Here is a 24,237-nt window from a genome sequence, read left to right as displayed (position 1 = left end):
ACCAATTTCTGTATGGTACACCTGATAAAACAGGAGCATGAGAGAAAACAAAGGCTGTAGTTCTTCTCTTTACCTATTCTACTATTGTGTTTACATTGGTCTGTGTCTAAACGTCCTTCTGCTGACATTTAAGACAAAAAGGAAGAACATGAAAGGCCTGGGGAAAAAAGAAAGTAAGGCAGTAAAGTGCTTTATCTTGCAAAATCAGAAAGTCATTGGCAATGAAACACTCTGCACTGATAAAGCACCAGATTATACCAGTGTTTATATGGTTTATCACAACTGAAAACAAAAAAGCAACTGAGGCCCTAAAACTTTCTTCTACATCTGATATGAAAAATCAGATCTGTTACTTCTAGTAATATCTGAAGTTTATTGCTTGGACCAAAAAAAACCAAAAACCAAACCAACAAACCAACCAAAAAAAAAACCCCAAGCAGTAGGAGTTTCTCAGACGCTTCCTTCAGCTTCACATGAGCCGTCAGCATTCCAGCAAACACACTTGCATGGCACCTCAGGGGCAGCTCGTTTTCAGCCGTGGAACACTGTGTGACCCCAGCCTGCACCACAGAAAGCTGTTTACCCCCAGTGGAGGGTGACCAGAGATACCTGAGTGGGAGTGTCCCTCCCACCTAGAGACTTCCAAGTTAAAGAAACTAGATGACTCAAAAGACTAATTCCAATCCTGTATTCTAAAAGGAAATCTCAGACTAAATTATTATGGAGCATTTTTAGCAAGCATTAGCAGAAGAGACAGTATTAAACTGTGGGTACTATGGTTATGTAGTCCCATCCCAACTTTGGCATTCCTATCTCTGCATGAATTGAAGGATTTCATCCCTCAACAGTTAAACAGTGAGTTTACCTGTTATTTCACAAAATACAGAAATATGAACCTTCTTCACTTCCCAAACACTGGAAAAATAAACTGGAAATGTCAATGAATATTTGAACAGGTCCTCATTTGAATCCCACATTCTTTAGATTTTCTAAGTCTGTTTAAAAAACAACCCCTTTACCTCTTTACCAAAAAAAAAAAAAAAAGTGTATTTTCTTAATTCTCCTCAAAGTGTAATGATTGAAAGGACTGAGGACTGTCCCCTTTTAATGCCCAACCCTGTCAATATCTTTAGGGGTAAATTTAACAGCTAAAAAAAAAAATATTCATACAATTTTACTGAAAATCTGTTTTTTTGAGACTTGCAGATATTTTCTTTCCCAGACATGCAGATTATTTTCATTTTTTAAATCTCCATTATAAATGTTTTTGTCCAAGTTTACTACAAGGTAAGAAACAGATAAAGGAGCATTTTCTCACAATCAGAAGTTTTATTGTTAATCATTACTAATAAAATAATGACTACTTTAAAAACTCAAATAAAACCAATATAAAACCATGGTCATTAAAATATTATATATGCACATAGCAAATCATCTTAATATCAGTTTTCTATTGTATCAAAGAGCACATACTTTAGTACCTAGCAAATAAAGAGTCTGATTTCAACTTCAAATAGTCACTTCATATTTACAAAAATATTAAATAAGATTTTTGAAAAGTAATCCTCAAGTCCAGATGTAATCTTAACTGCACAGAAAACAGAACTTTTGGGAGCTACTGTAAACCACAGAAGGAACAAATTCTTTCTGATGCAAATTCTTATCCATCAGAAACAGACTGACTTCCTAATCTTCAGGTTCCTTTTGAATGCCAAGTACATTTCCTCAGTTTTTCTGGAATTTTTTCATCCCCATATCTTGTGCAAATAAATGCCCCAGAAGGTTTCACATGCCATTTCTAAAGCCTCCTGCCTTCAGTGTACCTAACACAGGTATCAGGTGCTGACTCATAATGCTACAGCAGCCTGAGTTTACAATCTTGTGAAAGGTGTATTTGGTGAAAAGGTATAAGGTCACAGCAGTGTGTCCATTCCCAGGACTTCCTACAGCACTTTGTGTGGCACAAATACAGTAAGCATATTGACCTTTCCATACTAATGGCACTGACACAAAAGCACTTCAGAGTTAAACTGTACATCTGGAGAGGGGTATTATTATGATTCAACTGTGGTTCATTAAAAAAAAAATTAAAAAATACAGGACTTAAGTGCAGCTTCCTTTACATAATGTGCATAGACAATGCAAACCATCCTTCTTCTTTTTGCTTTTCTACCTGCAAAAGAAGAAATCAGTTAAAATTTAAATACCATAAGTTTCCCACAGACTTGCTAGCCAACAAGTAAGATTGCTGTCTGCCATCAGCAACATGGAGGGAGTCACATCACCTACTTCAGGCACCTAGTTTAATCATGGCGAGGCTTCGCGAATGAAGATTTGGGAACCTAGTTTAAGACACCTAGTTAAGGCACCTAGTTAAGACCTTAAGAATTCCCAATTTCCCTTCTGGTGATGTATACTTTGCTGTCAGGACAGGGAGTCTTGGACCCTTTGTTTCTCTTTATCACTATTTAGGTTATTTTGGACACCAGGAGATAGGTTATTAATATGTTCTCACGCTTGATTTCAAGCATAAAGATCTATGACTGGATTACCAGACTGCACTACTGCCTGGAGTTCCCCATGAGAGCACATCACTGCAAGCTATCCTTCTCTTTGCATGTCAGGAATCAGAAATCTAGACTGGGGATATTTCTTCTTGCCCATATTGTCCATAATCCAAACTGCCATGAATCAACAGCCTCAGTAGATTTAAAGCAGGACAGAGCTCTCCCTCCTTCATCTATCTTGCTTTTTCCTTATATGACAGCATAATCAGATTTTCTGGCTGAAGATTTCAGTCTCACCTTTGGTCTTTGGCTGACAGAAGTTAATTTCACACTTTCTGACGTGGCACTTGGGGGTGAACAAGGTTTGCTGGAGTCTCCTACAGACCTGTGGATATTCAAAATGAGACTGAAGGAGTTAAAAATGGAAATGACTACAAGAATCATATCTCGGATCGTGAGTTAGGATTCCTCATCAATAGTCTGCAACAATCCATGTCATCTGCATTGTGTCACATTGCAGATATTTTAAATACAAACAATGGAGGTTGTGAAAAAGCCATTGGACCTTTATCCCACTTCCACATAGTTTAATGTGATAAGTCACAGAAAATCCACGAAGCCAAAGAAAAACATGGCAGTTTTTCCACTGTGTTCAATTTCTGCTGCATGGGTAATCAAGACACGACAAAAGTGAAATAGTGAAGGGTTGACTTTTACCTTCTTATACAGGTCATACTGGCAGAGGAATCCCCCTTATCCTTGGAGCTGTCCACACCAACTGCCACAGGAGCAGACACTTCAACTATCCTCCTTTCATTTTCTAGGCAATAAATAATAGCTTGATTCTGATGAGAACACAGCAACATTGCACAACATTCATTTCACCTTCCCACTGAGGGAAGGGGCATCACATACCTCTTCATAATTGCATAGAATATACAGACCAGAAATAAAACATCACAACCTCATACTCACTTTCTGAAAATGATTGGCATTGAAATCAGATGCTCAGAGCAACTCTGGTCAATGTACACACAGTATGGAGTGATTCTTCCACGGTTAAGTTTTTTGGGGTTTTTTGGCAATCAGAGGCTTAAAGAGTTCTGATTTCTCTACTTTGTTCCTTTAGGATTTTACTTATCATGCTGAATTGATATTACAACAGCCAAAGAAGCATTAAAAGTGTTATGATCCAACCCATGAGTCACTGCATATGCATGCATATGCACACACACATGGTCTCTCCTCCTCCTTCCCCCTTTATACATCATGTGGTTTCAGAAGAGGGAAAGGGTGGGTGTTCTAGACAGATCGTGTGTACGGGGTCACGTGCAGTTCTGCCTGTAATGCTAATGACTCCATGAAAAGATAAAGCAGCCCTCACCCCCTGGAAAGTAATTTTGTTTGTAGTTACACATTACAGCTAATCTGGGAATCTTGAATCAAGATATTCCTTTAGCTAATTCACCTCTTCAGGTGACTGGAAGCTCCAGTTACTCCTTTCTATTACCACTGGCAGTGACTGAGCAAAGTCACTGGAAAGAGCACCCAAAAGACCAAAAACTAGAAGATGGTTGAGAACTGGATAACCACTTTGCCATGATTTTCAAAAGCCTGATGTAAATACTTTGGTCTTTTTTACAAAAGATTCTGCATGATAGAGGACTGATTAAAAGCCTAGTGCTGCCCACCAGTGACTATCACAGAATCAATTAAGTTGGAAAAGACCTCAGAGATTGAGTCCCACCTATCACGGAACACCACCATGTCAACTAGACCATGGCACTGAGTGCCACGTCCAGTCTTTCCTTAAAGATGTCCAGGGACAGTGACTCCATCACCTTCCTGGGCAGTCCTTGACAACCCTTTCTGTGAAGACATTCCTCCTAATATCCAAATACAGCAACTGCTCTTCAGACAAGACCGTAGCAAAGAACAGATTTACCATGAAGCACAATACTTCCAGCAGACTACTACGAAACTAACTTTAGGAGAGGTTTAGCTGACATGTTTTAAGCTCTCTGAAGTAAGGAGTGTTTGTATGACACAGTCATTGACAGCAAGTGTACCTCTGACCACAACCACTCATCCAGTAAGATAAGGACACAAACTCTCAAAAGGAGAAAAACACTGTCTTACTAGTTTTTGTTTCCCCTGAAGCTGGGTACTTACCAGTATAATTCAGGGATGGGGGAAGAACAGGAGACAGCGTTGGAGGGACCATATCATCAGCAGCTAATTTCTGCTGGTCTATTAACTGCAACAGTTTATCCCGTGCTTCTGTACTCTGGCGATTCAGCTCTGCTATTCTTTCCTCCAAGCTCTTTGATACCATGAGATGAGTCTACTTGGATAATGGGATAGTTACTTCCAGTGAAAACTGACAATTTGCACCACCAAGGAGAGCATACAATATATTTCAAGTACTGCTATGCATTTAATTTTTAAACTGAAAGTGAACATAATTATATAGCACCTCCCATGAAAAAATTGATTTTTTCCCTCCCTTTCACTGCTCTGTATCTAAGTCCTTAATTGACTAGACACTACAATACCTTAAACTGACCTTTCAAATAGGAAAAACACAGCTATTGTCCATATAATTTAAGAAATAAGAAGAACAAATCCCCAAAAAATCCCACCAAACATCCAGCAATTTACCATAGTTAAGAAAATACTTAATCAAAGACATATTCAGGAGGGTGTGGGGAAGCAAAAGCAGGTTTCTAGCAGAAGTATCCTGGAACTCATCTTTAAGCTGTGTTTTCACCTGCTTTGACCTCTTCAACTCCCCCTCACTCATTGCTTCTACAAAAACACCACCTTCTAAAAGTTTACATGGTCTTGTACAACTAAATGCTGACTAAATATTACACAACATAACACAATGTGGAAAATGACAACACTCTCAGCCTACCTTTACATGAGGAAATTTCAAGTCTTTAGGATCCTTAACTGAACAGTCAATTAGCCACTGTGATGAACAAAAGTAAAGACAGAAGCAAGTGCAGGGATGTTTCTCTGTTAACTCCACTCACTTGGGTGTCACTGAATAACTGCTTAGTTGCAGGTTAAAGTTTTTCCATGTGAACTGAAGCCTTCAAGGTCTCTCTTTCCCAAAGATTTTGGGATTTTCCAAGAACAGGACTGATAAAACAGACCCAACAAGTACATACACTGTCATCAAGTATTTGCAAGAGATGGACCTGTGCTAACTTTAGTCTCATGGGCTTCTGGATCACAGTAGCAAAAGAGGGGTATGATGTGGATTTAAATATGCATCTTAAAAGCTTGCCAAGAACCTGTGAGTTGGTGCAGTGCTTTCGTTGTTAATATTATCCAAGCTACAAGAACAATATATGATCACATTGCAACCACACCTCTTCTTGCAGAATTACCTTATCCTAAACCTATAAACGTGCTGCACACTTTTCAGCACTCGTATATAACAAAGGCTAATGTGAGAAATCTCCCTAGTGAATGACAAAAATCACAAGTCCCCAAGCAAACAAATTAAAAGAATAACAACTGACAAGAGGAAAGACACAAAAGCACCAGTAAGCCATGGGAAAGCAGATCAGCAAAAGGGGGATTCAGCCTTCCTCTTCTGCCAAATTCTCACCTGTCCTTGTGAAGAGTCTGGACTAGGATCTGCATTTTGTATCGGCTCTGGCTGATTTGGGCAGTCACTTGTGTCTCCGGAGGCACCTCTGAATTTGCTCAGTTGAGCTTTGATTAGGGCATTCTGCCGTGTGAGCTCAGCTATCTGTCCCAGCAGATCACCACTTTGAAATAACTCTTCAGCTGTGCTGTTTTTTCTAGTGTCACCTTGGCAGGACAGATTGATTTTCTTGTGGGAACCCTCCAAGCCCTTGTCTGCAGAAGGAATTGGTTGCCTTCGAGAGATGAGGCAGTTTTCCTCAGTTGTGCTCTGTGCCTTCAGGGAGGAAGGTGAGCTCCTTTCCTTGCATGGGTCTCTTTCAGTGTTTTCAGGAGACTGAGAAATGGCTGTAAACACTATGAACAAGAAATAAAGGAACAGTAAGGACTGAGACACAGGATCCTCACAGAAGAAACTAACGGTGACTTTGTTGCAACATAGCACTAATAATCAAGAGGGAACTTGAATTGTAACATCTAGCCTGAATGGTGTTACCTTACTGATCAAAACCACTCTATGCAACATCATGCTGCAAGAACTCACCAGATTTAGTATCTCCTATTGCAAACAGCCTTACATTTAAATGATTTAATTAGAGATTGAGAGAGAAGTCAGTGAGGAGAAAATAAATTGTTTTGAATTTCTTAGCTGACAGATCAGATACTATTCCTTAGTTAGTCCTCTATTTTCCAAAATCCAGTTACCTGAACTGGTACTTATATTGGGTTGTTACCAAAATTTTCAGGATAATAAAACATTTTATCATAATAATAAACTAGATATTTAGTCAGCCCCCAGAAAGGGGAAGCACTGTGGCCAGCAAAAGTAGTCAGGTATTTTTTTGGGATCATCATCAGCAAACAGATAATGCACAACATAGACATGACTAAATAAGTTACAGCACTGTCAGCTGCTACATGCTAAGACCAAGTTGAATTTTGTGATCAAAACCTGATTTTCTATGCTTGATATACCAAATAGCCCATTCCCTCCCAAGCTGTAGTTTTTGCCTCTTGAGCAGGGAACATTTAAAAATTTACACTCAAGTGTGTTTTATGAATCACTGAGCATAAAGAAACATTTAATCAGTTTAATATTTGTTGAGCTGTTTAGAATCAGTCTTGAAAGAGCAACAATATATTTATCACATAGCTAAACTGGAGAAGTCCAGGAATATAGTTCTATATTCTTGTTTCTAATGACAGACAACATCTGACAGCTCTCAATGGGACTGAAACAAGACATTGCTCTTTGTAGAACAAGACCTTTAGTTCACTTCCTCCAGATTTATTATGTACCTCCTCACAGCACAGCAGCCCACTAAATGGCTGAACTAGGTATAAACTTCCAATTGCCCTGCTGACTCCTTAAAAACCAAAAGGACTTTTGGTTATTTTTCTGACTTGAAAAAGGCTTACAAAGCAACACAGCTGAAAAGGCAGGGGAAAAGAGTAGGGAAAGCACAAACCCCCACTACTGTGCCCTACCTCCTGTCAGCAGCCATCAAACCAGCCATAGATATAACTATCTGCCTCTTAACAACAGCATTATACAGGGCCTGGCACATGGTTACAATGACAGTTGCAGGAGGAAACAGCTAATTTTGAGAGTCACAAAGGGTCCTCCCTTCTGCTCACTTCAAGAAGTTTAAATAAGAAATACCTTCTCTAATCACTCCTGATGAACTTTCTTCTACCCAGCAACCAGAACTGAGCTACCAACCTATGAAACTCCTAAAGCCTATAGATACTGACATAAGATGGAGTTATCTGGTTATCTGGCAACACACAATTTCACCCAAAACTTCCTCAAACCCTTCCCATGTATTAAGTGAAACTCAATAATGGAAACCTGCCCCCAAAGCCTTCTAAGAAACCCTTTGCTGGGAAGATTGGCTCAAAGCAGGAGTACACAGCCTACAGACATCCTGGTTTGTCTGCAACATGGGCTGCAGAAGCAGTGAATTTCCAGGCTTCAGTGGCCCCACCATTACAGGTGATGGAGGCTGGATTATACTATTGGCAGATGGAAATCTGAGATGATGTGCTGTCCATCATTGACAAATAGCTACAGCAGTCATACAGAAAAGTGACAATCAAAAACAGTACAAAATAAAAGTGTCAGTCTGAATTGCCACTGACAGGACTGCTGACCACAGATGGAAAACAGAAAGCCTGAAGGATATCTAGCAACAGGCACAGTAAGAAAAGAAATGTGTATATGGATGCAGCAGTCAGAAATTCCAGCTCTGGGGCCAATGTGCCCAAACATACAGATTCTTACAGACTCTGAAGTCTACTACTACAGCCAGACAGATCTCACCATTCTGGAGGGAAGACAATTCCTGACTGCTCTTCTGCTGGGGGGGTGACAACAGCACAGCTGGCTGGAAGATGTGAGCTGGCAGGCTTCTATCAGATCCCACACCACGTGAAGCACCTGGCCCCAGAGTGGGAAACATGAAAGGAAGTTCTTCCTGGGGAAATTTCAGCATATTTTCCCTCTTGCCTGCCTCAGTCCTGGGCTCGGAATAGGTCACATCAGGTTTTTCTAAAAAAAAAAAAGATAAAGCAGGGATAAAACTTAAACAAATGAATAAAAAAATAGAGAAAAAAAAACAAGTTTAGTGCAATAGGAAGGTAGGGAAAAATCTCAGTAAGAACTCAGATACCCGAAAAGACAAGACTAGGTTATGTTTCACACACAATTCTAACACACTTCTGATCCCCAGGTACAGAATTCTTTCACTCAAGCATATTACAAATCTTTACTGGCCATAACAGCATGAAAAGCTCTTACATGAAGCCTCACAATCTCAGGATATTAGTATGAGATCTGTTGGCAGCTCATGCTCAAGAGTTAGAGACACATGACTTGTGAAGAACAGGTATCTGAGGTGCATTTGGTGACATTCTCTTGAGACAAAAACACCTACACACTTGTCCTAATGCCTAAGTAGAAAACAATTCAAGGCTTTTTCAAGCTCTCTGATGACTTTTTACAATTGTATTCAAATAAGACATCTCTTCAATTAAAAAAAGTTATTCTCCTGTATTTAACTACAATTAGTTTGTGTGTATGTTGCCATCTATTTGGAACATACCAGAGGCACACAATGAAAAGCATGAAATTCAAGTTGCAGTGAGCTGAGATACCATAGTAATTTTAATATACTTATATGCACTGATCTGTTGATGCCAATTTTGCATTCTCCCTTCACAATTTTGTTCAGGACATTTGTACCAACAAGAGAAGTTAGTGGAAAATTAAGGAGAACATATCTGATCCCAAAATACAAAAATCACCTTCAGTGACAAAGAGTCAGAAGAGGCTGCTTGCATAAGATACTGCTTATGGTTTACTTTACTCAGAATTTAAATTTAAAACCTGCCACCCGCTATTCAATGACCCCGGCAAGAAATAAGGTCCTCCTGCTCCGCTTCACTTTCCTTTCTCCAGAGACCTGTGTTAGCTTACAAATGCTTTCTGTGCTAAAACTACCAAGCTCAAATGTTTCACATCCAGACAGATGCATTAAGGGTTCAAGAAATCTCCTTCTGAAGGAGGAGGAGAAAGAAATATTTTTGTACTTTAGGAAGTTCTCCTCCCAGGAAGATGGCTTTTCCTGAGAGCCAAGTAAGAAGATTTGAAAATTCTAGTCCTGCAGAAGTGCTGAATGGTAACATTTATTTTTGTTTGTTTGTTTTTTTCTGTGGGGGTTTTTTGTGTTGTTTTTTTTAAATGAGGGGTGCTTTTCTGACAGTTTGGATTTTATATTTTGGGGTGTGATTTCTTTTTACTTGCTTTTACAAAGCCTAGGTCAACCACAAAAAAAAGAAGTGACCTTGTATGTGGCTTCTTCTTGAGAAAAATATTCTTCCAGAAAGAAAGTTTTTAGCTATAAAAACATCCACAAACCCAACATTTAACTATGAAACACAAATAGCTCAGAGGAATCTTGGGATTCACAAGGATTTACTGACCTTGATAGCAAAACCAATTCATTTAAACAACCGATCAGGCAAAGAGCTGGGAGAAAACCCCATGGTGAAAGAAGGTTAAAAGTACAAGATGAATATTGTTTGGTTACTTTGGCCATCAAGGCTACTGGCTTAGCTTAGCCTGTCTCCATATCACTCAACTGGTCACTCGCCTCTCACATAACATCACAAATACCAAGTCACAGACCTCTCTGCCTGATTGTTTCTGGGCCTCAGCAGTTGCTGTTTTGTTCAGCAGCGACCTCCAGCGCCTTATGGAAGAACCAATCTCACAGTGTCAGGCTGCCTCAGCAACAGGAAGGCAACATCCTGATTCTGTTGCGTTTGGTTTCTTTGGTTGCCTAGGTTTTTTTTAAAACCCTCAGAATAAACCTGATTTTGTAAGACAACTTAATGGGGAAGGCTACTCCCCTCCTTTTGTGCTTGTGCTCACGGCAGAACCCGTGGCATATGGATTTACTGAAGCAAGATTCATGCTCATGCAAGAGGTATTTATGCAAGCAGACATCTATTAAATACCAGATTTTCCACCACAGGGATAAACTAGCCACAACTCCTGTTTCATCCTTCACACATGCATGTACACACCTTGGCTGTCTGCTGGACTTTTTCTTGCAATTCCAAAATGTTTAGAGCTTTGTTCTCTTTCAGGTTCTACCAAAGGGAGGCCTTTAAATGCTTGTGTGAGAGACATCAGCTTTTCATCTGTTACTGTCATGTACTGCTGAAGCTTCTTCTAAAGGAGGAAGGAAAACAGAGAGACAGAAATTTGTATCTAGCAATGATTTAGAAAATCATATACCACAAGCAGCCCTGAGAAGTAATTTGGCCTCTTAAAAACACTGCGTGGTTCTGTAGCATTCCAGGGAGGTATTAAATAATATTGTCTCCATGTTTCTTGTTTATTTGTTTTCCCTTTTCCTAACTCATGACACCAATTCCTGTGTGAGGTTGCTCGATCGCTCCGTTTCCAAATGTAACCATTGATAAATCTACCTTCACTGAAAACTGAAAAAAAGAAAACACACAGTATTACATCTAGTCTACTCTGTTGCTCCAGTAGAGTTAACAGCATAGAACTGTGAAAGAAGATGTTTGAGTTTTTAGATAGATAAAGGAAAGCCCAGTTTCACTTTCTCAGGCCTTGAAGTTAAAATAAAGATAAACTAACAACCTTCCAAACATTCCTTCCCCGCACGTGCTATCATAATTCTCAAGCTCCTCTGTCAATTTTATTATTTTTTTCTGTTTATTGTTAAAATCTCTGGAATATGAGACAATGCATCTCAGCCTATATTTGGAACAGAACTCAGAATTCTATCAAGTCATCCTGATGGGTAAGAAGAGAGGAGGGCTCAGTACCTGCATAGTAATGTTTTCTTCCCTCACTAAAAGTACTTCTGCAGTCAGAGCATCAATCAGTTCTCTGTGTTCATTCAACATCTCCTCCTGCTGCTGCCTCATCACCTCTTTCTCATGAAGCTGCATTTCAGTCTAAAGAGGGAGAAAAAGTTAAAAACCTACTATAAACCAATACATACTCGCATTTGAAAACAGGAATGAGACAATATGGCATCGAACTGTAACAGCTCTTCCCCCTATTGCTAAATTGACTTCACTACTTTCATGACAAAACCCAATTGTCAGGGCTTGAGAACTGTCACAGAGCTTACTGTTTTTTCTTTGTTACCCCAGAACACTGTACAGAATTCTACACATCCTCGTTCTCCTGCCTTTACAACTTTCACAGGCTGTAACTACAACCATTGTCTCTCTGCATAGATACAATTTCTTAAGCCACTGAATCTTCACCAGTAATCAAATAACTCCATGTGTGCTAATGCTTGTCAGTATCTCATGCTACTTGTGCCTATTCTTTAGTTTCCCTTATTCATTAATGAAGACAAATTTGACTAAACAAAGGAGAGAGTACTTGCTTTCTAATGTTTCCCATCAGAGAAAAACTTCTAGAGGGTTTCAATTATTTTATTTTTTTAAAGAAGGCAAAAAAAGTTTATTTGTTAAGTAATCTACTTGAACATGAGGTAAACAACCTTACTGTAAAGATATCTTTTGCCCTCAAAAGATATTAATAATCTATTAGGATAGACCACTGCAGTAGTCTGGTCTCTTGTACAAGAGACACAATAGTCCCTTCTACTTCTAACTGATAAATGGAATACATAACTGCCACTTTTTGGACCACCATAACTAAACAAGGCTACAAATCCACATAAACACATCAGAATTAGCAGATGGAACCCTTCCCCAGATGGATGCTTGCACTTACTCAAAGGAATCCCTGAATAAGAGAAATACATCCCATCTCCAAAACATAAGAGACCCTGAAAAGCAACTGAGGTATTTTTTTTTGCTGCCAGACAAAATTAGAGCATGAGCTGCCTACAACATACCTTGAATTATTTTCTGCTGGCATTGGAACCAAAAGTGAAAAAACATTAGGATTTAGATAACATGCTCTGCTGCACCTATTAAAGAGTGCAGGAACTGTCATAATCCAGTTTAAAATGTCACATAGGCCAAATGAATCTGTGAGACACTGCTGCATCTTGATAGCTCTGGGGTACAGATGAAATAAAGCATACTTTTTTTTCCCTTTTTAAAAAAAAAAAAGTTCTATATGGCTTATAGGTAGTGTTTATGGAATTCCATTAATTCCCAGCTGTGCACTGCTACAGTGAGCACTTCAGGTCATTCTTGCTCAAGGTAGGGTTGCTGTTATGGATAGAAAGAGAGCTAAGGAAACCCACAAAGAAAACTGGGGATTTGGGTCCACTGCTCTAGTGACAATAGTGTTGCTTTTGGGAGGCAAAGGAAGACAAGAAATTTGTAAACAAGGCTGTAGTTAATATCCTGCTACAAGTCTGAACATATTTAAATAACAAATTTTAAATTATTTCAATTGGTATTTTCTTCTATTAGACACTGAGAGACTAACTCCTCCATTTTCAATCAGGATACCAGTTTCTAACAAACTAAAAGTTTTAATTCCTAATTGCAAGCAAATCAAGTAATAAGCAATAATAATCAGAGGTCAATGTAAAATGATTGGGAGCCAGAAAAGACCAAAGTTCACATCTGTAAAGTAACTTTATACCCTTCTTCATTCACTCTACAGAAGCAATTCTAAGTCTTCTCACCTCTTTGAGGTATCTCATCAAACGACATAGAGCGTTCACCAGTGACAATGTAAACCCAGAGAGGCCTTCACTTCCCTCTTTTTTTTGAACCTCACGACCTGTACATCGCTCATATTCCTCCAATTCATGCTCCACTTCATGTATCATGTGGTTGAGAACATCTAGGCTGGATTTCTTGTCCCTCTGAAGGTCAATAGGGTTTAAATTAGCTGGAGAATCATCTCTCCTCTGTCTTGCAGAGTTCTGTGCAGCTTGCTTTCTTTTCACTGAGAGGGGAAAAAAGTGTCATTGGAATTTCCACTTGTATAGAAAGCTTTGCAGTACCAATGAAATTACACTGTTTATTGAAGTAAATCAAAGGAAAGGTCCTCTCTTCTCATAAGGTGAAATGGACCATCAAAGAATGTCCCCAGTCATTCCAGCAATTTTCAGATAATCAAAAAATACATTTTCTGCCACGACATTAGTACCTCTCAAGTATGACTGACTGGTGCTTTCATCTTGGATATCTGTCTGTACTTTCCTCTTTCCTAGTCAAAAGCATGGAAACAATTTGCTGGTGAAAAATAAGCTGCTTTCTCATATTCAGTAAGCAACTCTTTTACAACAATGCTTTCATGTTACAGCTTGTATCTGTGTCAGTCCCCACACACAAACGTGTAGAACATGCAGACTGAAATGTATCACAAGTCTGTGCAGCACAGAGTACAAAGCTGTATCAGAACTAGAAAAGCCCCACACAGGAGAGAACTCCAGGACCTGCAAGGTAATGGATAGCATCAAAGGGCCACATTTATGTTCCCAGATTCCTATGGGCTTGGCTTTGTCAATGAACATCCAGAACACAGAGGAATACACTAGATAAGGAGCTGTGAAATGTCCACCCTTAGATATCCTCAAGATGCAAGAGCCCCCTTATCAAACTTTGGCATTAGCCCTGCAATGACTTCCAAAGATCCCTTCCAACCCGCACTTTCTTATGACATTAAGGACCTTGGCCCAAAGGGTATATTATTTTTAAAAGTACTGAACTCTTTGCTGCAATTTGCTTTTGTTTCCTGGAGTTTGGGTTCAGCACTTGTCTCACACTGTCAGTGGAGTCTACAGTTTCTTCATCTTCATTCTGAAGTCTTGAATGGGTTCTCTTGATTACACTGGTAGCATTGAGGGCTGATTTAACACAAAACAAAACAAAAAACACATATGTAAAACACTTCAGGCATGTTACGTGAAGTAATTTTATCAGAAGAGTCAGCTTTTTAGTCTGGAAATTCATCTGAGCCAAATTAGCATACATCTCTGCCTCTCAGCCCCCACGCAGAAAAGGAATTCCTGACAGGATCCTGTGAACAGCCTCACAACCCTCAAGAGACTGTGATGTGGCAAATCCAACCTGACTGATCCAGTGATGGAGAAATAGTTGTTGGAGTCAAAGGCACATTTGATTCCTGTGATAAGGTGGGTTTTCTCATATGCTTTTCGGCCCACAACTGAGAATTCACCAAGGAATTTTCTTGTCTCAATAACTGAAGTAGCCTACATTGAAATCAAGCAAAACAGTGAATTTTAACAGGGCAATAGTATGATTTTAAATTAACTGTTCAGTCTAGATAGAGCTTCTAAAATTATCTGCAATTGCTCAGGTGAGTTCCCTGCTCATGTTCATTCCCAGCCTGAATGTTACAACAAGCCCTGTCCTAGAAATTTGAGATAAGGAAAGGACAAAGGGAAACAGAAAAGCCAACTTAACTATACCCATGCAACACCCTCTTAACTCCATCTATTTCCAGTGATAAGCAGGCAGAAAACAGAATGGATGGATTTGTACTGACCTGTCAGAATTGATGCTGGATTTGAAACCTAAAGAATTAGGGAGTCCATCTTCTAATAATGCTTCCTCTTCATCTTCATTAAGAGCCTTTCAGGAGACAACAAAGAAAACAAAAGGGACTTCAGAAAAATTATTTCAAGAAAAAACAAAACCACCTGTTTCAGTCTCCAAAACAAAATTTAAGGAAGAACATACACATTAAAAAAAAAACCAACCAAATTCACACCCCTTTGTGGGAAGTTTTGGGGCACTTTAGCACCTAAGAAATATTGATACTGACAATTATCTCTGAAAATAACTCAGCAAGTTATTATCCAATATTTTCTTTGGATGACTTACATTAAATAAGAAAGATCACACAAACTGGAGGATAAAATAAAAGTTGTAAAGACTGTATCAAAACAAATACAGAGATATAGCAGGCAGAACATGGAAAAAGCAACTTAAATCATAGCATTTGTAAACTTTCATCCAGTTGACATTACAAGGTAAACAACCTTGTAATGAGACCTTACATTTTTGTAAGAATGTAAGAAAGTTACATTTATCTTCTCTGGGTAAAATGCAACCTGACCAAAATACAATCCTGTGGACCTCATTTATATGAAAACTTAAGCAACCAAATTTGGAATTAGGGTTACTCAAACTACCAGGTTTCTGAACTTCTACACAGGTTTCACCAGATAGCCTTTAACTATGATTTTTGTAGGCACATAAGAAAAACTCACAGAAGCTTGCCAGACAACTATCAATACATGTTTCTTTTTAAAATTTCAGCCTATCTTGCAGGATGCATCCAGTGATACAGCTTCCAAAGATGCTGCAGTTAATTCTCATATTAAAAAACCCAAACAACAAAACCCTATAGAAACAAATACCACACTGAAATACATGACAGAAGTATTACAACTCAAATTATAAATATTTGTGAAGGATAGTACGAAACAGGAGTAGAGAAACATGAGAATATACCATCACTTTTGCTACCACAAAGCCCTTTTGGTCTTTATTAGTGAGTTGTCTTCTGGGAGCATCATATGCCTGTTCTCAAACCACAGTGAGTATTCCCAGTACAACTTATGTTATGAAAAGAAAACAGAACACAGAGGCTATCTAAGTGAAATTTTAAAGAAATTTAAACAATTTAAAAACTTTTTAAACAAATCTGAATAGATGCAGAATAATGGGAAGTATTAAAAGTTAAACTTGTAGGACTAATCAAGGCTATGGAGTGAACAGGTCCCCATATATGCAGACATAATGGGTAAATCAGAGACATATTTTGAAATGTAGCAATTAGTTAAGTAATACAGGAGTTCTTCTCTTAGACCGTAATTACCTTGTTCTCTTCCTGATAATTCCAGAATTTAAAAGGGAGGGCACGCTACTATGAGAAAGCTTCTACAAGACATATGATATTTGTTTCTCATATCTGAAGGTTAAGAAATCAAAAAATCATGATTCCCAGAGTCTCAGAAAACAAACTCACCTCTGTTTACCTTTGTCTTCTGTGAATGTCATCAACACGGTATAAAACACACAAACCCCAGGTTTAGGTCTCCTTGGAAACTCTACCTTTGAATATTCTTACTTCATGCAAACAAAAAAAGCCACAGGGTATGTATGGAACAAAATATACATTACCTGGGAATCCATGACAGATTCACTAAGGATGGAAAGCTGACTGGGAGGATCACATTTTTGTACAATGGGTCCTTGAGATGATTCTAGGTCACAGTTAGGAGCCATTGTTACATTAGGGAAACCTAAAGGAATTAGATAACACAGGGAAGAACACAGAGGACTTGGTCCATACTCATGTCTCCAGACTTTGTATGGAAATGTAAGTTCCTGTACTTTGCACAAAAAGGGTCACAGGGATATTATATCGCTTTAAACAACAACCAAAGACCAACCATAGAGTTATCTTAACCCACTTGGCCATGTACTGGGCTTTTGTCTTCCTCACCTGTGTAAACACACTTGTGCAGAAGCAGCATGCAGGATTAAACAGTTATTAAGAACAAAAGAGAATGGCAGCCTACAGAGAAATATCCTTAAGGTTTCGTGTGCAAACAGCCAGTCCTGCTTTCCAGCAGCACAAGGATTCACAAGCCAAGCTAGGAATAGGAAAAGCCTCAATCAGCAATTGCTGATAAATCTTTAACAATATCCAAGAGCAGGCAGTCAGCTCATGTAGCAATGAGAACCAGAACTAGTGCTCTGCATAGGCCAGTAGCTTGGCTGTGGAATGGTAAGTTTGAGGTGTTTCACACTATACGATGTGAAATTCCACAGTGGACCAATACAGTGGAATAACCACCCATGGATCACTCTGCCCTGCCATGGGAGGTGTTATCCTCATCTGTGCTCCATCCAACATGAACAGGATAAATTGTACTACATTAGATGACGAGATGAAAGCAGTTAGAAAGAATACTCTGCAAAGGAAGACTATTTATGAAAAGCAAGGAGATAACCTTAGAAATACTACCACATATAGATGAGATGATCTACCTGTTCGTGTGCGAGGAGCATCCCCAAACAAGTCTTTTGCCACAGCAATAACTTGATCAGATCGATCCAATACATCTTGCAAATGGTATTGATCAGACAGAATCTGAAATTATAGTGTATAAGGAAACACTTCACACTGAGCAGATTGATTTTTCCTTTTTTTTGTGTATTGTTCTTCTAACAGTTATTGAGGGAACAGCTGACATGACAACATTTGCAATGTTGGGACTGTGTAATCAGATCCTAATTAAGATGGATCAGAAAACCATACTGCATTCTGAGTCACTAGATTTCACACTGTTTTTCTGAAAAATTAAACAGTTATTACTTCTGGGGTACTGACTCTTTCTCTTTAGAGCCAATTCTCTCATTCCCTTCTCCCTTCTCCTCCCAGCCTGACACAAACAAGAAGCTGGGTGTTTATGATACACTTATCAAAACACAGACATATCTGGCAATAAAAAAAAAAAAAAACAAAACAGTGTGCACCCTTGAATCATTTGATCTCAGTGTTGTTGAGTCATAGAACACTTATCTACATCTGACATCCAAAAAAATGGATCATTAGAAACAAAGCAATTCAGGCACACTTGTTTCATTCAGCCTTGACTCCTGAAAATCCTACCTAACACTTAAGCCATATACCACCCAAAAAGTTTCAACAGACATAAACACAGCTGACTGCATCTGGTATTGGAAGACATTTTGGGAATCTCCACACATTTCTCACAAGACACAGCTTCTGTATTCAAAGTCTCTCTCCCCCAGTGTCTGAAGTCCATCACAACAGCTGAGTCCTAAGGAAGGAGGTCTTGAAGTGCAAAGCAAGAGGCATCCAGCTACTCTGAGCCAAATGGAGCTGACTGGGGATGTGGCTTCGTGAGCAGAACACAATTCAAAACTCCTCACTAACTCCTCAAGTTATTCACAAAGCTGGAAATGGAAAACCAGTAAAATTATAACCCTCAACCTGCAGAGAAGATAGTTATTGCTAATTACCAGAGAGGAGACCAGATATATAAATGACCTCCACTTCATCATGGTTCATCAAATTGATCCAGGGAGACTGCAAGTACTTTAGAAGATCCCACAAAAAAGTCAGGCTCACATATGCCCTCCTACTCAAAATTTAAGAACTGAGTGACAATTTTTGCTCCTCCAGGAATCATAAGAGGGACTGTTTTGCAAGAGTTTCAGAGCACCCGATGCCATTATCTCCATAGAGTTTCTTTCAGGGTCCATTGGTAAGTTTGCTGGCTTACATTCAGCCTCATACAAAAAATTCTAGGCAGTGGCATTTCACCTGTTTCTCCCCAACCCCCTATTTTACTACACACTTTGTTATGTCAAGAAGTTTCCCTACATATCTGGTTTCCATGTCTTTCTAGTTTTCTTTTGAGCTTGAATTACTCTGCAGTAAATTAGACTTCTCATAATTTATTTAGCAAATCAGTGAATATTCATCTTTCAATCATCTCACATGATCTACTTTTCCAGATCACTATTCAGTTTTCACATTTGATACTAACTAAATCTAGTCTTTCCATTTAGCCATCTGATGTCAAAACAATGCAGGCTTTAGACAAAGCTATGCCAGACCTGCAGAAGAAAAAAAATATAGAAAGAAAAAAGGGAAGAAAGAGTTTATGGGATCCCTTTCCCTAAGGCAATTAAAACTAAATTGATGTGTATAATCAGAGAAAAATTACCCTGATTAATTTGTTTTCAACCTCCCTACATTAGAACCTTTTCAGCATCAGCAGGTTCCTAAGCTTTGCCCTCCTGCTGAGCATGTTATGAACATTTCTAGAGCTTTGTTCCCAAGGTAGATTAGCTTGCCCTTGCTTGTGATCAGAAGAAAAAATTATATCAGCTTGTAAACCCCTCTAGGCCCATTTACATGCCCTCAACAATTTCACCAGATGGTGTACTTTGTTCCAGTTTGCTATCACCTATGAATTTTAGTAAAAATCATTTTTGCTCCTGTTTCAGATTGTTATCAAAGATAAATAAAATGGACTAATCCTAAAATCTCCCCACTACAATAATCCATTCACCACTACCCTTTGGTGCAATACACTGACATTATTTTAAAAATAAGTCGTTACAGGACCCATTAGTGTGGCACCTAAACATTCACAGCCAGCAGTTACAGAGGTGAACTTATTATTTTATCATTCAGATTTTCAGGCAGAAAAGTCATCAGAATAATAAGATTTTGCTTGTCCATTTTATCACTTTTGCTCTCTTTCTCTTCAACCTACAACTACAAGAGAAACCACACTAGTAGCAGCACTTTCATAGCTTTTGTCTCTGAGTCTTTGGCAGTTGAGCAGGATTCAAGGGGCTTGGGAAGTTACACTCACAGCAGTAACTAAAAAGATCACCAAGGAAACAGAGACAAGGAGATAATTCACAGTGGTTCTGCTCCACTGGGAGACACAGAGTCCCCCTAGTTACTCTGAATAACAGGATCTGGCAATTAACAAGATTTAAGCTAAGGACAGGTCAAAATGGTAACTCTCTTACATCTGTTTTAATTTTCTCTACGCACAAGAAGCTGCCAGTGTTTCAAACAGCAACAGCCAGATGGTTTTCATCTTGACTGGAATCATTTCCTTTTGTCTTCCTATCTGGAAGCATCTTTTCTCTAATTGAGAAGTAGACACAGTCTATACCGAATAAAGTAATCTTTTAAATTATAAAGGTAAAGCCATTCAGGAGGAATTGAGATTTGTGCACTCTCATCAGAAACAGCAACAAATATAGAAGACTATTTCCTAAACGTGAGTTTCACAAAGCCACAGAATAGGTAGTCCAGCCAAATCTTAGAGAGGGTGCTGTAATGCATCTTTGTGATACATAATTTGTTTCTGCATGGAAGTCTTATTGAAACTAGCCTGCTACTACATTAGTGAAATTCATATAGAAGTCCACAGGTCTTTTGAATACTCTGCTGAAATGCATTTGGCAGGAAAGTATGAAAGTAACAAAAGTCAAAATTAAAGTCTGAGGTTTAATTAGCACAATATCCTTAACACAAAAATTCTACCGTGATTGCAGAGAAACAAGGGTCAAATAGGGAACTAGGCGATCTTCAGTTCTAGGTACTTTGATTTGTTTCTATCTATGGCTGAATGTTCTCAGAGATCAGAAACAGACTTCTGAAAAATTACAAAAGATGAAACAAAGAGGAGGTTTGTGATGGTTAATCCACTGCACATTTATAGGATTACGAGATCATGTTTAACTGCTAGGCGAACATTGTTCATCATCATTCTTTACCTATAATTCTCAGTTTCTTCAGGTACAGAGGTCTGAAAGCTAATTTTCAGATTAGTTTTCATAACATATGGCAAAGAGTGACCTGCCATGTGAAACAAAGGAGATCTACCGCTGAAATACCTTTTCGGACAATGACAGTTACTCACTCTGTTGGCTAGGCTTAAATTTACTGCTACAGTTCAATATTCAAAAGCAAATTAAATAATACATTTTCAGTCAGAGTGCTTTAGAATGCTGAGAGAACAAGCTTTTTGATTGTCAGATGACAAGCTTGTCAGTCATAGCTCCAATCACCACATGTGTGCAGCACAGTGTGTCTGCATACATGACATCAAATTATCCAACAAGAGGAGCAAACGTTGCCGTATGTGCAAGAGCAGTTTTCCAATACTGCTGCAAATCACCCACAGCAGGCTGGAAGTACAGATTTAGCTCTCACCTCACGCATCAGAGTCAATTTCATTTTCTCCAAGGAATCAGCATCCAGTTGCTTTTGCTTCTTCCATTTTCTGTTCAGTGCTTTCTCTTGCAGTTCCAGATGTGCCAGTGCTTTGTTTTTTGATTTGTGTATTTCACGGCGACGCAGCTACGCAAATATAAAGGAAACAATTTCAAGATAAAGAGACAATCTAAAGCAAAATTTGCAGGCTAATGCTAACAAGCTCCTCTTGATTTTAACATTCATGCATGGAATATTATTTACATTAGTTTCATGGTAACACTAAGGACAGTCTCATAAACGTCCACAGGTGTAAAATGCCATCAGTATCAGCCAGACTTAGAGCAGCTCCAAAGGCAAATGGGGAAAGTCTCACCATTTCCATCTGCCTTACACCACTGACTCAGCAAGAGTTTCTTCAGCTGTAAAGGGAGGCAAAAACCAAACACTACAACCTATAACATGCATAAAAAGACATAAAGCATTTTCCCGTTTTAACACTGTTGGGTCACCACAGATATTCTCTCTCTTCTTCTAACAATGAGATATATAAAAAGATAACAGTCTAAATCCAAATTAAAGAAATTAAATGTGAGGTGCTTGCTAAAGTCTCTGGAAGCTACCAAGTCAAACATTTATAGAATCAAGTTTCTATTGCGCCCATCTGTCTTGACTTCCCTGCCAAAATTTATAAGCAACAATAGCTCATGCTGCCTATTCCATCCTGGTAATTAGTGCTATCAAGAAACAGTAAATGTAATGCACATATTTTGCAATGAACAGATCCTTTAGCATAAAGAAATTATACTTAAATTGTTTAAATGAAAATTGTTTTCCGAATTGGAGAGACTCCTCAGATAAAGCACTTCTTTCAGTCCTTCCAGCAGAGACTTAACTTCAACCAGTCGACTGAGCTTTTACGTATTTACGTTTTTATGCATTTATGATAGCATACAGTTCACTGAAACAAAAACTATGGCTACTGCTTCCCAAAAGGAATAGAAAACAGAAGAACACCAACTGCCAGACCTGGGGATGCTTGACATCATAAAGAACTAACACTAAAGAGCCAACATGTTCAGAAGCTTAAAAGGGAGATTAAACAGAAAATATCCCTGTAAGTGTGGTAAACACTTATTTATGTCAGACAGGCAGCTAAATGTCCTTGCAACAGGGAAAGAGAGGTGGTTGCTATCAAACTTACAATATCCTCAGGAGTTGCACGGTGCACTGTCAAGTCATGGACGGTACTCTGTGAACAGGAACCAGGGAATTCATCAAAAGTCATAACTGAGGACAAACCGTTTGGGTTTTAAGTTTCGTTAAAAAATCCCCAAACAACCCAACTTCTAAATTACAATTTAATCAGCACAACACTATTCAGCGGTGCATCCCTACGGCGCTGGGGAGCATTCCACCCCCGGCGGGAGCCAGCCAGCACAAACGGCACCGCCCCCAAGCCCCGCTGCGCTCTACCCCCCGGAGAGGGAGGAGGCCTGGCATCCAGCAGGGCCATGGAAGCCAGCGGGGACATGTCCCCCCCGCACACGGCGTGTCCGCCCGCCCAAACCCACACGCAGCCCGGGGATCTCCACGGGCGAGCCCCTACGAGGGCAGTGGCCCCCGGGGGCCCCCCAGCCGTGGGGACGGAGTCTCCCCGGCCCTCCTCCCAGCCGAGGCCGCCGGCAGCAGGGAGCACTTACATCCCAGTCCCGCTTGGCCGCCGCCGCCTTCCTGGAGCCCTTCCTGCCGGCGGCGCGGGGCCGCGGCCCGCGGAGCACCGACATCACCGCCCAGGGAAGGGGCGGGAGCGGCGCCGCGGCCGGCTCCGGTTCTATTCCCCGTTCTCCCCGCCCCTCGGGAGGAGCGCGGCCTCCCCTCCGCCCGCCCCTCGGGCCGCGCTCCCGCCGCCGGCCCCGCCACGCGAGGGGGGCAGTGCCCGTGCCCGCGGCTCCCTCTCTTCTCGGGCTTTCTGTGAGGAAGCAGCCTCTGCCCCCGCCCTCCCTCGGGGCTGCACACGGGTGTCCCCCCCGCCCTCTCGAAGTACAGGGCAGTGCCTTGGCAGCTCCAGCCAGCTCCGCAGGGAGATGCACGTGAGCTGCTCCTGGCATGGTCACTGCACGTGTCTTCCATCTCTCCTCGCCTTAATTTTTGCACTTGCTCATTTCATTAATATCACTCCTCTCTGCAAAATTGCCCTCCCAAGCCATCTCTCAGTGTCCCTCTTGAGGAAGCCTTGGGAATTAAATGTCTTTCAGATCCTATTATGAGTGATTCAGAGCACAAGATAACACAAACTATGAAATCAAGGCAATATCAAGTTAAAGAGTGACCCTTGTTTCAATTTAACACAGATTTCGTTAGCTGTGCCACTGGGGAGGTGTGTATGTCCCTACCCACGAGGAATTTCTTGTTTCCATAAAGCAACTGGAAGTTCTGAAACAAGTAATTTAACTTGCACATAGGTGCAATATATTCTCTATAGACTTACTCCACAGATCCTCCACTTCCTTGACACATAGGTGAAGACATTATGTAAATTACTCTGAAAGGTTAAAATTAACATTTTATGTTAGAGGAGCATAATATATTGTCTGTAGGAGCTGGAAAGTGAAAGCAAAGTGTTTATCAGACTTTCATTCAAAACTTTTTCCTTTCTTAAAAAGAAAAATTCTCTTTTACCAAGATTTCCTGTTGCTTAAGTTCCTCATCAGTGTAATTCTGGCTTTGTCCAACATCACCGTAAAAAGATTCACGTGAAGGTGCAGGTGGTAATGGTTCATGTATTGAGGGAAGGAACTGTATTGCATGTGATACGAAAAGAACACTGAAATC

The 24,237-nt window shown here is 39.8% G+C and overlaps 1 protein-coding gene across 4 annotated transcripts; it reads right to left on the bottom strand.

The window, feature by feature from the left end:
* Positions 1-353: 353 nt before the first annotated feature.
* Positions 354-23,288, bottom strand: SPICE1 (spindle and centriole associated protein 1). 4 transcript variants are annotated; one of them, XM_051778999.1, is made up of 17 exons: positions 23,106-23,288; positions 22,607-22,654; positions 21,403-21,549; positions 17,679-17,781; positions 16,806-16,927; positions 15,163-15,248; positions 14,724-14,866; positions 14,363-14,500; positions 13,331-13,596; positions 11,532-11,663; positions 10,758-10,905; positions 8,491-8,718; positions 6,130-6,524; positions 4,680-4,851; positions 3,225-3,327; positions 2,805-2,892; positions 354-2,173 (listed from the first exon to the last, which is right to left on the bottom strand). In XM_051778999.1, the coding sequence occupies exons 1-17, from the start codon at positions 23,187-23,189 to the stop codon at positions 2,120-2,122; spliced, it is 2,457 nt and encodes an 818-aa protein (XP_051634959.1). In that variant the 5' UTR covers positions 23,190-23,288; the 3' UTR covers positions 354-2,119. The 4 variants fall into 4 exon arrangements, with proteins under 4 accessions (XP_051634959.1, XP_051634960.1, XP_051634961.1 ...); XM_051779000.1 differs by lacking the exons at positions 16,806-16,927; positions 17,679-17,781 and having other exon boundaries at positions 23,106-23,287; XM_051779001.1 differs by lacking the exons at positions 17,679-17,781; positions 22,607-22,654; positions 23,106-23,288 and having other exon boundaries at positions 21,403-21,537.
* Positions 23,289-24,237: the final 949 nt, after the last annotated feature.

The sequence above is a fragment of the Manacus candei genome, unplaced genomic scaffold (assembly GCF_025592945.1).
Source record: "Manacus candei isolate 608988 ecotype Guabito, Panama unplaced genomic scaffold, ASM2559294v1 h1tg000014l, whole genome shotgun sequence".
Taxonomy (NCBI): Eukaryota; Metazoa; Chordata; class Aves; order Passeriformes; family Pipridae; genus Manacus; species Manacus candei.
Note: the sequence above shows the minus strand (reverse complement) of the source record. Positions and strands in the feature narration are given on the sequence as shown.

Bases quoted from the DNA above. Each gene is read 5' to 3' on its own strand.
- SPICE1 (XM_051778999.1), bottom strand. From the start codon at position 23,189: ATGTCGGTGCTCCGCGGGCCGCGGCCCCGCGCCGCCGGCAGGAAGGGC. The intron at 15,249-16,805 runs GTAATGTATATT...GTCTCCTGAAAG, and splicing joins AATCTGTCATGGATTCCCAG to GCTCTTAATGAAGATGAAGA. The intron at 13,597-14,362 runs GTTCAGTACTTT...TTCCCCTCTCAG, and splicing joins AAAGCAAATTGCAGCAAAGA to TGAAAAGAAAGCAAGCTGCA.